General features: G+C 42.9%; 1 protein-coding gene across 2 annotated transcripts in view; it reads right to left on the bottom strand.

Moving 5' to 3' along the window:
• ANKDD1A (ankyrin repeat and death domain containing 1A) overlaps positions 1 to 17,765 on the bottom strand; it is a 41,187-nt gene that overhangs the window by 3,527 nt on the left and 19,895 nt on the right. Inside the window, exons 2-9 of one of the 2 annotated variants that reach the window (XM_075276173.1) lie at positions 15,735 to 15,842; positions 14,993 to 15,087; positions 13,609 to 13,707; positions 12,129 to 12,233; positions 4,492 to 4,590; positions 2,364 to 2,462; positions 1,597 to 1,695; positions 379 to 477 (exon numbers count right to left, since the gene is read on the bottom strand). In XM_075276173.1, coding sequence (XP_075132274.1) covers positions 379 to 477; positions 1,597 to 1,695; positions 2,364 to 2,462; positions 4,492 to 4,590; positions 12,129 to 12,233; positions 13,609 to 13,707; positions 14,993 to 15,087; positions 15,735 to 15,842 — 803 coding nt within the window. Of the gene's footprint in view, positions 1 to 378; positions 478 to 1,596; positions 1,696 to 2,363; positions 2,463 to 4,491; positions 4,591 to 12,128; positions 12,234 to 13,608; positions 13,708 to 14,992; positions 15,092 to 15,734; positions 15,843 to 17,765 lie in introns of those variants that run through there. The other variant, XM_075276174.1, reaches the window with a different exon arrangement.

Raw genomic sequence — 17,765 nt, forward strand, 5'->3', positions numbered from 1 at the left:
ATTGGTTAGCAGACTGGACATATTACTTCACAATAACAAAGAAACCCATCTGCCCATATACGTCAGGTTAAGACAACTCCTTGGTTTATTTAATTGGAATAGGGCATATATAGTTTACCCTCTCCCATCTGCCTTAGGACACTTTATAATGGAGTCTGCTCTGGGTCCTACTTGGCCGGTATTCACATTGTAGACCTCTTCTGGGTCCAAGAGAGGCATGTCTATTTAGTGTAGGGTCCCATCTGAATGAGAATGCCTTATCGTTAGGATTTCTATTATATGTCCCAGTGCTGTGCGCAGAGATATATATAATTGTACAATTAGGTTGTTGACATCTATAGTAATAAAAAAAAAAAAAACAACGTCACTTGTACTTACATTGTTCACTGCATTGATGTTGATCCCTGCATCAATAAGTATCCCGGCAATGTCTTCAAGCCCATGGAAAGCAGCATAATGTAGAGCATTCATTCCCTTCTGTGAACCAATAAAGAAAGATTAATATAAGAATATAGGGTGGGTGACTGTATAAGAAACCCATACTCCTGAAATAAGATGCATGTCAAATAACAGCCATGAATTCTGTCTATATGACAAATGCTGACAAGTTTGGAATCATTTGCTATCAAATATAGCAATTCCATCATCAGTTACGGTACTTATACAGATTTACACAACACAAAATCGGTAACTTAAACTTCATAATAAATATGGTCATGAAATGTGTCCAGAAGAGAAAGAATCGTAGTATATATGGCTATGCAGGTAAAGTTTGTCCTCTTTTTACCCACTAGGTGGCAGTAGCACACAGTTATTTAGTTTTGATCCCCGGCTCTAGCACTGCACAGTGTAACCAATTATTTCATCATCATTTATATAGCAATTATCCAATTCTGTTATAATTGAAAATGTGCAGTTTCACTAAAATATTTATATAACTGGAGTGCATAATGGTTTAACCTCCCGTGGTATTCTTCCACTTGAAATGCACACAATATTCACATAGTCATTCGCTATGTACAGGCTCTTGTAAAATGTCTATAGAAGTCTAGCTGGCGTGGCAGGGCAGAGGGGTAACATGAAGCTCACGGGCTCTAATGCAAAATCTATATCAGACCCCCCAACTATAATGTATCGTTCATAGATTCCACAGCAGCGTTGTATAAAAACATGCGCTTTTGAAAACGCAGCTTTTGTGTGGAGGAGATTGATGAAATCTCATTCACTTTACTGATACTGTAAATCACTTTTTTTTTTTTGCAGTATTTTCACAGCAGCCAAAAAACGCTTTGTATGCCCAACATGGGGCCTTGGCATCATCTAAATCTAAAGTATTGAAAATTTGGAAACAAATCAATATTTTAATAAACAATTAGGTAAAAATAATTCTGTTCTTTCCTTTATCTCCTATGTGGCATGGAGTATGAAACTTCTCATCAGGAAAAAAAAATACTGGATTTCAATACAATATCGATTGTAGAGAATGCTGGTAAATTGTGTAACTTGCAAATGTGCCAAATAGAGAGAAAACTCATCTGACACAAGACTATACTATAGAATTTACAGCCTGCATTTTATTACACAAGGGATCTTCACCTCTGTTTGCACATTGACGTCACATCCGGCTTCCAACAGGATTCTGACACAGTCGAAGTGTCCGCCTTCTGTAGCGAGATGTAAGGCAGTCAGTCCTTCCTGCACATCAATAAAGTAAATCAAATTACCAAACTAGATGATAAAATACCCACAAATTGTTATCTTAAGGTCCATTCACACGGAGTAAAGTGGCGCTGATTCTGGCACGATAACTCACGTAAGAATCAGCGCTGAAAAAAAGACTCCCATTGACTTCAATGAGTTCTGTTTTCCACGCGTAACCTATTGAAATCAATGTCTTTTTTTCCCCATTGATTTCAATGGGTTCTGCGTGGAAAATGGAACCCATTAAAGTTAATGGGAGTCTTTTTTTTCAGCGCAGATTCTTGCGTGAGTTATCATGCCAGAATCAGCGCCACTTTACTCCATGTGAATGGACCCTCAGAGTGTTTTTATTGTTTAATTCGTTCCTCTGCTCCGTCAGATTAAACAACGCAGATGTAAACGCTCACTCACTTACACAGCACTGACATCTGGCAAGAAAGTTGTAGAAAATTCTGCAGTTCTCCCATTCACCTAAATGGAGCGTGCAGAAATCCATGCCAGACTGCCGAAACTACTCCTTTCAGATGAATGGGCCCAATTTTCAGCCACAGAAATTTTTGGAATTAATGTGCCTTGTGTGAATATATATACATATACACACACACACAAACTTTGTAGAGATATATAGGGGGTTTCTTGATAAAACTGTACTTTTCACCCACCTGGTTTTTCTCATTGTACTCTACTCCTATCTCAACAATTTTCTGTAACACGTCAGTATGGCCATTCTTTGCTGCCAAGTGCAGAGCTGTGTTGTCTTCCTGGAATACAAGAAAATGTTACTGCGGATGACTTACTAAGGAATGCTAACTGATATCACGTAGCAAGATGTCTAATATCTAAGGTCACATTCATGTTATAGTTGGAATGTCTGGACATCCCATTGTATTGTATGGTGGTCCATTTATTAATTTTATTTAACTTTACTTACTAGTATGTCACCAACATGTTCTGCAACGCTTTACATATATTGTCATCACAAATAGAGCTCACAATCTAAGATCCCTTCAGTAGAAATACAGGCTAAGCCAAGTATCATGGGCACGATAAAGATGCTACATTATGCATTACCACTGTCTGACACCAGCCTGAGGCACTCGTACAGCACATAGAAACGCAACAAGTCACACAACAGATGTCACTAAATACACTTGCAATATGGTAGCCGATGACGTTTTTAGCGCACATTGTGATCACATTGTGTAAGCCAACTTGCCACAATAAGGTGGACCTCATAGGTTTTCAGAATAGTCCTCCCATTCAATGTTTTCACAGACGTGTTGTTGCTTTTTGGATTGTTTGCTTTAGCATTACAGTCACGGCACACGTGCACCTGCACATTTATTTCTCTTTGTTCAGGATGTGCAATGCATGGATGGTGACACCTCCATTCCTACTTGTCCTAGGCTGTTTTCAGTTGGAGTAGAGTATTGTTGGATCCTCAGCCTGGAGTTCACTTAGGAGAGATGACCTTCTCAGGCGTATGGAGTCTTACAAAAAGCCTTTTTAGCTCCACTGGGGGGGGGGGGGATTATGGAAAAAATATGCAAACCTGTTTCCCAAGATGTAAATAGGAAAACAGCGCCTCTGTTTGCTGCCCTCTATGGGTGGAGCTAAAAAGGCTTTTTGTAAGAATCCATAGGCCTAAGAAGGTGCTCTATCCTTAGGGAGTAATATTATCCCCAGAACCTGGTCTAGAAGTCTCATCTCTGCCAAATTTCCCTACGTTGTGCTGAAGAGATCCAACGACATCGAATCGGCGCTGTCCACAGCTGGGATATTGAATTGGCTAAATCCCACATCATGCAACAAAGGCTTGTTGAAAAAGTCAGGCATGATGTTTAGAGGGCAGCAAACAGAGGCACTATTTTCCTATTTACATCTTGGGAAAAAGATTTTCATATTTTTCCCTGAGTTCACTTAGTATATATCGGGCTAGTAGAGGAAAGTTTGTTTAGTGTAAAGTCCCCAGAAGAGGTTGTTTTGCTATAGCAGTCGTGCTCACACAATCCAAAATGTCTCCTAAATCAGTAATATTGCTGTGAAGGGGCCTTTAGTAGGAGTAGAAGCATACTTATAATGGATAAGCAAATCAGCCTGCAAGTGCACAGGGGGCGGGCCTGATTTACTTACAAACAGCCCCAAGTGCACTCGCTCTCCTCTGGAAATGTTACCATATGCTGCTGCTTTAGCTGTGAATCACATTGCCAGCCTTTACTTGCATCACAGTGTTCTGGGGCCACCAGGGGAGGTTTCACAGTTAAAAACCAGCACATTGCTAATCCCGGACTGCCAGAACTCTCAGAAACAAGAATGTATGCTAGCATCAAGATAACCATGCCCATTGGATATGGAGCCCCGTGGATAGCCAATGAGCTGTTCCCTCAGAACTGACAGATTCGCTTATTGGTTATTAGTGGGGCCTGCTCCTCAGTACCCACCACCCTGTAGACTGCCCAACTCCTTCTCTACTCCACCTGCTGGCATTGCTGTGACACTAGCTGTGCACTGAGAAGGACACTGAGGAAAGACGTAATTTCCTTGAAAGTGCAAACTGTCTTCCTGGGCATGTCCTTGTAAACAGATCTAGTTACTGGCGGCATAAATGTCTTCAGACTTCCTTGTAATATACAATAGTGTTCACATATCACAATGCAGACTAATCCCTCTATTCTGCTTATCTGCAGATTACTGCATTATGAGACATGAAAGTAAATAATATCCTCTTACTCCAAGAATAACAACATGAACAGTAATAAGATTGTGTCTGGGTTTATGTGGCATCCATACCTTGTCTTTTAGGCTATGCTGACAGCCAGAACCGATCAGGAATTCAACCACCTCCAGCTTTCCATGCTCAGCAGCCAGGTGAAATGCCGTCCTCCCGAGCTAGAAGAGAAGGAAGGAAAATAGTAAATGTGTTTTCCCAACGTAATTTCTCAAGAATTGGGGAAATTTACAGAAGCTGATGTAAAGGTAAAGCAAAGTCATTTCTATGGCAGCAAATGACATTCCAGATTTCTTAGTAATCTGCTATAGGTAAGGAGCTCACCTTCAGCCTTGCACTAAGTTCTAGTAAATGTCTCCCATAGTGTTTATGGTAAGTAAATGACAAAGCTTCCTGTGTGACTTATTGCTTTTTAATGGCCGCAATATGATGTCATTGCTACAAATAAAGTTTTGGTTGTTACGTTAGCTCCTTGACTGCATTTGCTCTATTTTCATCACTTTATTTGTTTCCTTCTTTTTCCTTTTTCCTTTATTCAAAATTACAAAGAAATATGAAAAAAACACAAAAATTAAATAAAATATATATATGCACTAGCAGTACCCGCGACTTCGTCTGTGGCACCCTCCCCTCTTATGCGCGACACAGCAGCAGTGCGGCCCCCCCCCTCATTGCCCTGCGGCTGCGACGTCCCCGATCTCCTCTGCTTCCTGACGTGCAACCTGGACGCCAAGCCCGCGTTGTCTCCCACAGCCTTGCCGTATCACTGTCATCTCCCTGGGCCACATAAACCTGTGTTGGGCGTGCCTGTTTTCTCATGTTGGACCCCCAAATACTTCCCTCCTATCCTCCCTGGCTCAGGGCCCCGACCTGGACCCCCAATCCCAGTTAGCAACGCCGCCTTGCGTGCCTTTCTCCTCCCACACGCAGTCAGCAAACTCCTCCCCCATGACCCCCCACTATTCTCTGTGCTGCCATGCACCTCCTCGTCTCCCCAAAACCGCTCTCCCCCGAACTTGGCTCTTGCTTGACCGTATGGCCACCTAAACGCAGCTCCTGCGCCCCTTGGCTGGGCAGCCGGCCCTGTCCCCCTGAATGCCCTGGTCTACTCACTCATTTGCCGCTGCCACGCCACTTGAGGGGTGCCGTAGTGCCCGGCTGCACGTCCGGCTCAGTCCCGAGCTGCGAAGTAGGAGACAGTCAGTGAGGGGTGCTGACTGTCTCTAGACACTGCAGTTGTGGTGTTCCGCAAAGTTGAGCCGGGCAGGCCCACGCCGTGCCGGAGCTGCGAACAGCCGCCATGTTCTGCGCCTCGCAGACTCTCCGGTGGCCACGCCCACTGAAGCCTGCTAACGTATGATGGAGGGCAGTTCGACCATCGGGACGCCCCTACACCGGCACGCACCTATCACAGCACAGGGGACAGAGCGTGCATGACGTCATCCTAGGTCCTGCACCGGACCCGGGGGACAGACTTTGGCCGGTACCGGGCGTGCTTTCGGGGGATGGAGCCAGATGAAAAGTACCCTATCCTTCCTTCCTGGAGAACACCTAGGTATGTGCCAAATCTCAGCTAAATGCGTGCCACCGTTTGGCCGTGATTGAGGAACAAACATCCAAACACACAAACCCACAAACATCCAAACACACAAATTTTCATATTAGCAGGATGCACATACACACACACACACACAGACACACACACACACACACACACACATATATACAAATACTAAATACAACCCAATGGAACCCTCCTAGCAGTGTTAAAGGCCAGGGCCCCACATTGCAAAAGCACACCGTTTTGGCAAAACCCTCCCAAAAAACACTGCATTGTACATTACCTGCAAAGTGGATGGGATTCTGGCTAATCCCATCCACACATTGCAGAAATGCTTCGATTTCAAATTACACCTACAGCAACGCTGGCTGGAAAACTCGAGGACTTTCTGTGGAAAACACTGAAAAAAAACAAAATGTGTTTCCGCTGCAGATTTTTTTTTGCTGCATCTCGCTACGTGGGGCCTTACCCTTAGGCCGGAGCCCCACTGGGCATTCCTCCCCGCTCACACTGTACAGCGCGATAGGCGCTGCTGGGCAGAAGGGCGTTCCTGGCTGTCAGAAACGCCCTTCTGACTGTAAAGCGCTACGGTACCGATAGCGCTTTACCCAGGGCACAGATCGGGAAAGCCAATAGTGCGCTGAATTCAGCAGTATATAGAACTGCCTGTGCCCAATCTGATGAAAGGTCCTCTTTAACATTTACAGTGATCCTGTCTACTGGTTATGAGTAAAGTCTCACAGGTCGCATAGATATCATACAGTGAGCAATATTAGCATCTTTATAACTATAGACACACTATATACAGACCAGATCTCCAGGACATAACCTTAATACATGATATTGACATAATGGAGGTGTCACAGAGTACACGAAGTATCACAGGACAAGAACTACTATAAGAGATTACAAGGACAAAGATGGCCAAGAGGTAGAGAAGCCCGCGGTTACTAACATGAATCAGTCTTGTGTAAATGACACTAATGAAACTAAATATTACATTCATTTCACAATGTTCCTATAATGATGTTAAATCTTCAAAGGCGAGCTTCTACCCTCAGTACCTTTCCAGTTTTATCCCCACTGGTAAGCTAATACATTTGCTCATTCCACACTTGTAGATAGGATCATTTTAGATTACATGATTTTACCCCGAGTTGGGCGAACCAGACTCCTTGACAAGCAGAAACTTCCTTCCCTATCCAGACAGATGCCAGATTACCAAATGCTTTGGATTATTGAATAGTCCTTTGGCAATACCTAGCATAATCTGGCCTATACTGAGAACTGCAATGAAGATGATCCAAAGTACCAAGCCAACATTTATGTTATTTCTATCGTGCCAACATAACTGGGTAGTCCTGGACACAATTATCATACACGTCTATATCTGAAGGTGCTCCATGGCTTAATAATCAAATCAAATCAAATAGGCTTTATTGGCACGTCCAATACATTGCCAAAGCTAGTAAAGTGGTGGTGGTGGTGGGGAGTTGGAGTCGAGGGGGAGAGTATGGGTGGGTGGGGTGGCTGATTTGGGGCATAACATAAGCAGTAACCCTGTTCCCCTCCTCCTCAGCTACCCCCCCCCCCCCCCCCCGAGTGCCCCGCCTCCTGGTGGGCACGCATTGGACTTGTCTCCGGTGGGGCACGTCGCTGGTCCTCTTCATCGCTGAGAAATGTCATCATAATAAAGAAAATGAAGACAAGTGGATGGAGAGTGGATGGCAAAAGTTGTAAGGAGCGAAATTCAAGTTGGACATATGCATAGATTGCTATTGTGTTTTATGATATGCCTACATGCTTGGATGGTTTGTGACTCCATTAAACATCTCAGTGTACTGTTCAACCAATGCTGCAATATTTTGCCACCCAGTCTTTATCTTCCATTTGTCTAATACAGGGATTCTTGACAACAGAGACAAAGAGGATGTGCCATCTTGCTTAGCCCAGAGTCCCACAACTACAACGTGTTCCTTACAGCGGGTACTAGATTGTGTAGTACCTTCTGGCATAGCTTAAAGGGAGTCTGTCACCAGAACAGTCCCTACTGAACTACAAGTACTGTCAGATAGCCAGGGTTCACATGAATAAAACATTTCTCCATCTTCCTGATCGGTATCTCCACTGCTAAGAAATTAGCTTTCTTCCTGATATGTTAATAAGCTGTTTGGTGCAATAAGGGCGTCGCTATTATTGCACTAAAGAGGTATGACTTCCAGCACCCAATCCCTCCCATACCCCTGCTATGATTTATATGGCCCTGTCCGTCATAGAAGCGAGACACCTCTTTGGTGAATCCTCACTGCACCAAACAGCTCATTAGCATAATGGGAAAAAAGCGAATATCTCAGCAATAGAGACACAGATCGAGACGTAGAAAAAGGGATTCATTCAGATAAATCCCAGAAATCTGACAGATTTCCTTTAACGGCCTTTGTGTGAACAGGGAATCCTCACATATCCTGTAGGCTGCGCTCACGGCTTATTAGTAATTACTTATTATACCTATTGTGGACATGTGGCTGGTTTCTCTCGTGGGACTTCCTAAATTTATACAGAAAGCTGTCAGATACTCTTCTTCATTTTAACCTTGTTTTATTGAAGGATACAGGAGCGTAGAAATAGAAGACACAATACATTAGTACTATGCATAGTCAAATGTATCACAAGGCAAGACCTGCTATGTACTGATGGATATTTCATAATGCTATAACTTTCCCCAGTAAAACTCAATCTTTCTCATCTTAATCCCATACCAAGTAGTCAACTGGCATACCAGGGGAAAAACATCTGTAGTATTCACAAAGGTACAGGAAGAGCATTAAATCTCCATCCCTAGTTGTATTCAGTCTCAGGACCCTAAAGATGTCTGCAAGGCGAGAATAATCCTTGTACTTGTGGATTCTACTGTTAATATGTTTGCTCTCTAACCACAGGGTTCAGCAAATATTAGGCTATCTCCACCTTTGCAACCAAGGAAAAAATAAAGAATAAGAGTTTCTATGTAGACCCATGTGTCTCTGTGGTAACAGACAACAAACCAACCATGCGCAGTCTGATTCAGCGATTACATTCCCTCTTATACATCTCTCCCGTATCCCTTTAACAATGGTCAGTATCAGTCAGAAAATCTAGCATTCCTTATTTAATTGTATATTTTATATTCATGTATTTTGCTATGTGGACAGAAGGTGCATAAGGTATGTAGGCTACCTGCTGATAATGGATCTTTATGATATTCTATTTGTGGCTTACGTCTGGACTATAAGGAGGTAACAAATAAGGCTGGACTTACATCTGCACCAGTCTCTCCAAGGGAGACTCATTGCAAAAACTGCAGAGGACTTTTTACTCTGCTCCTTTCAGTTTTAAAACGACAGACACCCAGCGGACCCCACTAATGTCAATTGGGTCTGCCGGTCTCTTTGTGCAACTGCTGTCCTAGTGGTCCGGCTCACCGTCTTTCAGATCCCCCAACGGACCCAATTGACAGAGAGCCTGCCGCTAGTGTGAACTTGGCGTAACAGGAGTGGGGTGGTGGACAATGGACAGGTAATTGATACATTCTATATTTTACTTTGCTATGTGGGGCCTTAGCCTAAGACAGCAAAAGGAAGAAAAAAAATAACGCAGCTTTTGGATGACATTCTAGCGAATCCCATCCACACATTACGGAAAAATATGCGCAGTGAACATACTACAATTTCCAAAACTGTTGAGGTTTTGGAAATCACAGCATGTCAGTTATACCTGCGGAAATGCTGGCAGTTTCCCTATAGCTATAACAGAAGCAGAAAGTCTTCAGAGGAAACCCCTGCGGACTTTCTGATAATAGCACTGCGGGAAAATCCACAATGTGTTGCCACCATGGTTTTTCCTGCAGTGCTTTTTTGCTGCAGCCCCCTACGTGGGGCCTTACATAGATTCAGGTGAACCGTGTCAGTACTTATTCCTGGAATCTATGCAGCAGTACAGACTAGAACAGTCTATATATATACATCAATCATTATTATTATACATTCCACAAAGAGCAGATAAAATTCTGTTTGTTCAGTGGACTGTCATAGAAACTCCTATAGAGGTGACTATTCTTTAGTTCATAGAGCACAAATATTTAACACTTGAAGTGAACTCATCCTATGTCTTGAATTCCAATGTGTTCATAAGCAAATAAATCATAAAAATGTCGTAAAAGTCGCACAGCTTCCATTCTAGACAGAAAATACACTGGACATGTGCACCTTTTGGCATTGTCTCCCCCCCCCCCTTCTGAAAACTTATGACATTGATTTATACTTGATATTCACCCCCTATTGTAATTTTTAGTTAGGGTAGTTATTGTTAGTTATTTCCTACACTGTAAAAATAATGAAGTATCAGAAAACTATAAAAAAAAATGTGGGTAACCCACTGGTACCGGTAATTGGGAATAGTAGGTGTTAGATCAAATCCTCTCTCCAATAAGAGAAATCTAATCCCCATAAATCTAAAAATAATACCTGTATTCTGGTATCTGGAGGACTTAGGGGGCATTCACACGGAGAAAAGTGTCGCTGATTCTGCCACGATAACTCACGGCAGAATCAGCGCTGATAAAAAGACTCCCATTGACTTCAATGTGTTCTGTGCAGAAAACGGAACCCATTGAAGTCAATAGGAGTCTTTTTATCAGCGCTGATTCTGCCGCGAGTTATCATGGCAGAATCAGCGTCACTTTACTCCATGTGAATGCCCCCTAAGGAGCAGCCATTCTGATTTTGCAGCACCTGCTCTGCCATACCAGCTGAATTGCTTGCTTGCAATAGACACAAATTTTTAATTTTTCTTTAATTTATTTAACTTACTGATTTAATTTCTAATTTGCCCGATTCCCGTACCACAGGCTTCCACTGGGTTTTCCCCTTTCGAGTTGGTTTACGGCAGACATCCTAGGGGTCTCTTGGACATCGCCAAAGAGAAGTGGGAGCAAGAACCCACCCCCCACAAAAGTGTTATTGAATATATTGCTGGTATGTAGGACAGGATAGCGGCAGTCATGCCCATGGTTACAGAGCATCTGCAGGAGGTCCAAAAGGCTCAAAGCCGTGTTTACAATAGGTTGGCGAGGGTAAGGACCTTTAAACCCGGTGACCGAGTATTTGTACTCCCACAGTGGAGAGTAAGTTTCTTGCCAAATGGCAAGGCCCCTATGAGGTAATGGAAAAGATAGGGGAAGTGAACTACAAGGTTCATCAGCCAGGTAGGAGAAAACCTGAACAGGTTTATCATGTAAACCTGCTAAAGGCGTGGAAAGGCAGAGAGAGTCTGCTTACAGAAAGGCCTCCAGCTAAACTGTCTCCCGTGAAATCCCCACAGGCTGTAGTTGGGACTACAGAAGTAGCAGCAGGGGTAGGAACAGCAGAGACCATCACAAAAAGCCAGCAACAAGAGTGCAAAGAGTTTGTAGCTAGGAATACAGATGTGTTCTCTGAGCAACCCGGGCGTACATCTCTAATTAAGCACGATATTGTTACTGAGCCCCATGTGAAAGTACGGATGAGGCCGTACCGGGTCCCCGAGGCTCGCTGACAAGCCATTTCAGGAGAGGTGCAGAAAATGCTGAAATTGAGAGTTATCGAGGAGTCCAAAAGTGAATGGGCCAGTCCCATTGTTCTAGTACAAGCATCTACTTGAGCAATTCCCCACACATATCAGGGGGATGATATCAGGCAGGAGCAGAAAGTCAGGGTGATTATGATCTCTGACACTCTCCACCTCTAATTTTAGCTCTGAATCATGCTCCCTTGTCTAGTCCTGTCTAACACTGCCCAACTGGCAATACACAGCCTAAGTGGCATATCAGGCACCAACACTAACTGCACTGATTGCTCAGCAACCGTGGGGACTAGAGAAAAAAATCCAGCTGTGCTGGATTCAGTGGAGAGGTGCCTATTTAAGGATGAAATTACCTTGATTTAGCATTACACTAGTTATCTGTTGCCAATTTAGAGGTTAAAAGTGAGACCTCAGAGGAATTGGGATTACCATAAACTGCAGGATGATGCAATATGGAAAACAACCTCTCTGGACAGAAATCTACACTTTACCTACAGTTGCTGAGGAAAATAATAGGTACAGCCAAAGCGAGCCATTTACCTTATCTGTCTTATCTAGCTTGATGTCCTCCAGATCTTCCATAATGAACTCCATAACTTTGATGTGACCTCTCTGTGCAGCACATTGGAGCAGGTTCAGGCCATTCTGGAAATTCAAGACATGACATAATATTACAAGAAATAACTCATCGCAAACATAGCAGAATAGTGCACTGCTATTTCCAGCAAGAAATGGCTTGAAGACAAAAGTTGTCGCAACTCTTATCTAATGGATGTGACTCGTTTCTTAAAACACTGCTTTGCCTTGTTGGATTTTCAGGTGACTTTCATCATAAATTGTAGTATCTGATAATTATAGACACAACAGAGCACCCACAAGGATTCCACTTACGTATGTGCATGGTCTCACCTGTTTGTCAGGCTATCATCCTGTCTGATTACTCGTGTTTGTCTTGCTTATGATTTCCAACTCATCTTTAATGGCCATCTAAGGGCTAATTCACACAGAATTTTTTGCAGGAGGATTTTGACACGGAATCCGCATCAAAATCCATCTGCAAAAAGGCCTCCCATTCATTTCAATGGGAGTCCCTCGCTTTTTTTTCCTGCTAGCTATTTTTTCAGCTAGTGGGAAAACTAAGCGACATGCCTTATCTTCCTGTGGCTGAGTCCGCCACGGCATCCTCAGCTCAAGACACACTCCTGCTTAGGCCCATTCTTTCAGGCCTAATTAGGATCTGATTATGTCATTCCTAACCTGTCGCTTCCCGCTCCATTCTCTGTGTATCAGCTGCTTAGGTGATAGGTGGAGGTGCCAAGTGCTAGAACCCCACCAATCTTTTTTCTTTTTTTTTTGTAGATTGTGAGACCCATATCGGGAAGAATGCACATTGTGAGCCCTATCAGTATGTCTTTGGAGTATGGGAGGAAATCCATGCAAACACAAGGAAAACATACAAACTCCTTTCAGATATTGTAAATGGTGACTACAGAAAATAGGCAGGCTAAGGGTGCATTCACACTGAGTAAACGCTAGCTTATTCTGAACGTAAAACACGTTCAGAATAAGCGGCGTCTAAAGCAGCTCCATTCATTTCTATGGGAGCGGGGATACGAGCGCTCCCCATAGAAATGAATGGGCTGCTTCTTTCACTCCGTGCAGTCCCATTGAAGTGAATGGGGAGTGCCGGCGTGTACGCTCCGGCATGAGCAGAGCTTGCCGTATACGCCGGCACTCCCCATTCACTTCAATGGGACTGCACGGAGTGAAAGAAGCAGCCCATTCATTTCTATGGGGAGCGCTCGTATCCCCGCTCCCATAGAAATGAATGGAGCTGCTTTAGACGCCGCTTATTCTGAACGTGTTTTACGTTCAGAATAAGCTAGCGTTTACTCAGTGTGAATGCACCCTAAGACTAACCTCACAAAACATTCCTAGGAATAGATAGTTCTTTACCATAACAATACTTGTCGAATGTTTAACTTTTTTTGGACCAGTGTTGCAGAATACTGAACCTCACCTTGTTTTCACAGCTGATTTTGGCTCCATGATTGACAAGGATCTGAAGAACCTTAAGATGTCCAAACCATGCCCCCAATAGTAACGCATTCATTCCAAACTTGAAACAAGAATAAAAGAAAAGAAATTAGGAATATTATGACTTATGCTAGATTCACACTAGTGTTTGGGTTTTTGTTCTTTGGGTCTACTTGGGGACCCAAAAAACATGGAAACCCCATCTGCTTATAAAACAGTTACCCGCAGCAACCCGCAGACCCCATAGACTATAACGGAGTCCTATTTGTTTCCGCCCAAAATCGTCAGAGAGAAAAGTTTTACTCTCTCTGAAATGGAGGACTTAGTTCCTGAATGGTCATATAATGCTAGTGTGTCCGTACCAGAGAAGAGTATTATTCAGATTAAAAATTAGTGGGCATCCTAACGATGTGGCTACCATGTACACCTACACACATCTATATTATGTGTATGGGAGTGTGCCAACAGTCCAACATATGTGAAGGAAGAGGTTTGAAAATGCTGTATTTAAATACCTCTGGTCCTTTGATTTTATGGGTGGTATGGCAGCAGCTTATTCCCCTCTACCCATTCTCAACACTTTTGTAACATCCTCGCCCATCTTGGCTTCGGGACCATCCTCCAACCGCATGCTGTGGCGCAGAAGGCATGTCTGACTGTGATTTCTTCCTTTGGGTTCTCATTGTATTGTCTGAACACTGTCTTATACCCTCACTTCGGTAATTGATTTTCCACCACACCCATCTCCTTCACCTTGATTTCTCACTTCTCCTCTAAGGGTCCATTCACACGGAGAAAAATGGTGAGGAATTTGGTGTGGAATTTTCCATGCAGAAAAAAAAGCCTCCCATTGACTTCAATGGGTTTTGCTAGCTTTTTTTTCCACTAGTGGAATTTTCCACTAGCGAAAAATTCCACTAGTGGAAAAAAAAGCTAGAAAAACCCATTGAAATCAATGGGAGGCTTTTTTTTCTGCATGGAAAATTCCACACCAAATTCCTCACCATTTTCCTCCGTGTGAATGGACCCTAATAGTTAAAGTTAGCCTTTCCTGTGTGAATGAAGGCTCTTCCTTCCTATTTATTGTTTGCTCACATTCACATTGCTGCTTGCTATTGACTTGTGTATGCTGGCTAAATCTCTTGTTGTTTTCTTACCTGTATTCATATTCTTGACCTCTGGCTTTACCTTTGACTACTCTCTTGGATTGGGATTCTGTACTGTGTTGCTCGACTGTTACCAACCCCTTGGCTAGCTGACCTCCCTTTTGTTGTTGTTAGTCTTATCTTAAAACCATTGTTTGGCAGTTTAAAGACAAACAACGAGACAGATATCCATTTAGTTTACCAGATAGACAAGATACATACACAGTCTTCATCATCCAAAGGGAGATCATGCTCCAACAGCAGCTTGACCGCTTGCTCATGTCCAGCCCCTGCTGCCCAGTGTAGGGCTGTCCTGTCTACCTGAAACATAAGTTAAGAAGACAGAGAGAGTCCATGATAGAAAGCTCCAAATAACACACTGAACGTGAAGAAACTCTTAGTCAGTCCAGGCTCAAGTCTTTTTCACTGGTGTCTGTATAAAATCTTTATCATTCCAGTTTCATCCCTAACAACAAGGACACAGGATCAACATTAAAAGGGTTTTCCATAAAACATCCTTATCCACACTTCCCAGATATGAATGGTTGACAGAGAAGTTTCTGCTTCTTTCACATTCATAAAAAAGGAATTTACACTTGTCCTTCTTTCACCTTGAACTTTCCCTGGGGCAGTTTTTTACTTACTGCAAAAACAGCAATGAGCAGTAATGGTCTAGGCATAAAATGCCATATGAGACGGTTCATGGGAAGAATATGCAAATCTGACTTCCATGATGTAATTAGGATGCCAGTGCCTCAAGAATGCACACCAATAGAGGGCGCTGACTGAGAATCTGCAAGTCTATCTTCCATGATGTAATTAGGAAGACAAAGTCTCAGTCAAGCAAACTAATAGAGGGCACTCCCTTTAACATCATGCCGACCTTCTCAGAGGCCTTTGTTTGCAAAGCAAATGTGAAGACTATATCCTACAAACTGGCAGTAATGTGGAAGGGACACGGTACCTACACTGTTCTTGGCTCTGACATCCACCCCTCTCTTTATCAGCTGTAGCATCTTCTCTATGTTGTTCGTCTTGGCTGCAATGTGAAACTCTTGCTCACAGGGAAGCACTGAAACAAAGCAGATGTCAGGAGGTCAAAAGAAGGGAAATAACAGTTAGAAAGCCGCTAGTTTTATTCTTCTATGAAACTAGAATAGATCCCATAGAGATGTGCTGAAGAGGAAACCACCCAATATACTATTTACATGAGATATTGCTGCTTGTCTCTTTGCCTGAAATCAGACTTGCAGTTTTATAACCTAAACATGACAGAAAATACAAAGGACATGAAAAGGGTCAGTCTTTATTCACTCAAGGCTTTGGCACAAAAATAGTACATTGCCCTACGTATATTTTGTAGCAATAAGGGCGCTGTCACATGATGTCTACATACTGTAGCTGTGGTCCAAGACGGGGTTTTCTATGATTCAACTTCCATAGCACACAGCTAAACAGTGTAGCAACCGCACAAGGTCAAAATCCCATTCCTCTGCAGTACAAAATGGCCATGAGTTTCTGTACATAAGATTGTGGTGACAAGGAATAGCCAGAGTTTTGTTTATTGAATGGAAATCACAGACGGCGCCAAACTGGACTCTGCTACTCTGACATAGTGTGGCAACATCCTTAGGCTGCATGCACACGGAGTTACGCCGGGCTTGTAAAAATTCTCGTTCACAGCCGTACACGCGAGCGCAGCGGACGGCTCCCAAACACTTCCCATTCACTTCAATGGGAGCGCTCGTAACGCCGGCTTTACGAGCGCTCCCATTGAAGTGAATGGGAAGTGTTCTGGAGCTGTCCGCTGCGCTCGCATGTACGGCTGTGAATGAGTATTTTTAAAAGCCCAGCGTAACTCCATGTACACGCATCCTTAGCGTCCCCGTAACTTTTATATATGGTTATATTGTTAATGAACCCGAAACATCTAGGAGTTTTCTGGGATTTTTTATGGCCTATACCTAGGATAAGCTATAAAGATTTAATCAGCGAGGGACTGACATTTCTATGGGAGCAAGGTATTCGATCGAATACTACTCGCTCATCTCTACTTATTACTGTATCCTAGACAGACTGCCCAGTCAGTTTCTTCTGCTCATTTCTAAGGCTTGGGTCACACTATTGTAATTGCTCTCAATGGATGAGAGCAACGAACATAAATGTCGATAGAATGAGTGATGCAGGCGGAGCCTCCTCCAGCTGCAGTCTAAGGGTGCATTCACACTGAGTAAACGCTAGCTTATTTTGTAAAGTAAAATTACACTTGTAAATTTTGCTATCCCATTGACTTCAATGACATTTTACAGGCGTATTTTTACAGGCGTATTTTTTACAGGCGTATTTTTTACAGGCGTATTTTTACACTTGTAAAAAAATATCATTGAAGTCAATGGGATAGCAAAATTTACAAGTGTAATTTTACTCTACAAAATAAGCTAGCGTTTACTCAGTGTGAATGCACCCTTAGGGTTCATTCACACGGAGGAAAATGGTGAGGAATTTGGTGTGGAATTTCAACGCCGAAAAAAAAGCCTCCCATTGACTTCAATGGGTTCCTTTTTCTGCTAACAATGGGAGGCTTTTGTGAATGTGAATAGACCCTAATATAGAAACATGATGGAATCTTTATTCCCAGCATGTTTGTTTAGTTCTTGAACTGAAGAAAAAGTCGTACCTGCAGGGATTACTTAGCTGGGATTAACTGGGATTATTTAGCATATCACAATGTAACCTACACTGACAAAGCTTAATGTGAAGCTTCCCACAGAGCGCCCGAGGAATACATTAAGAAACTGCATTAAGCACAATTGCTTAGTATAAGATCACTGGAAACATTAGCACATAAGTGATGCCTAGAAAAAGATCAGATCTCAGATTAAGCTTTCGATATTTTTTTTTTGGACACTCTTCCATAGAAAATGTATGTGATAGATCTGGATTTATGAACTGCTTTTTCCCGGAGCTTCACTTTAAGGGGAAACACTAGTAAAAA

This window comes from Leptodactylus fuscus, chromosome 5, assembly GCF_031893055.1.
Source record: "Leptodactylus fuscus isolate aLepFus1 chromosome 5, aLepFus1.hap2, whole genome shotgun sequence".
NCBI classification, from domain to species: domain Eukaryota; kingdom Metazoa; phylum Chordata; class Amphibia; order Anura; family Leptodactylidae; genus Leptodactylus; species Leptodactylus fuscus.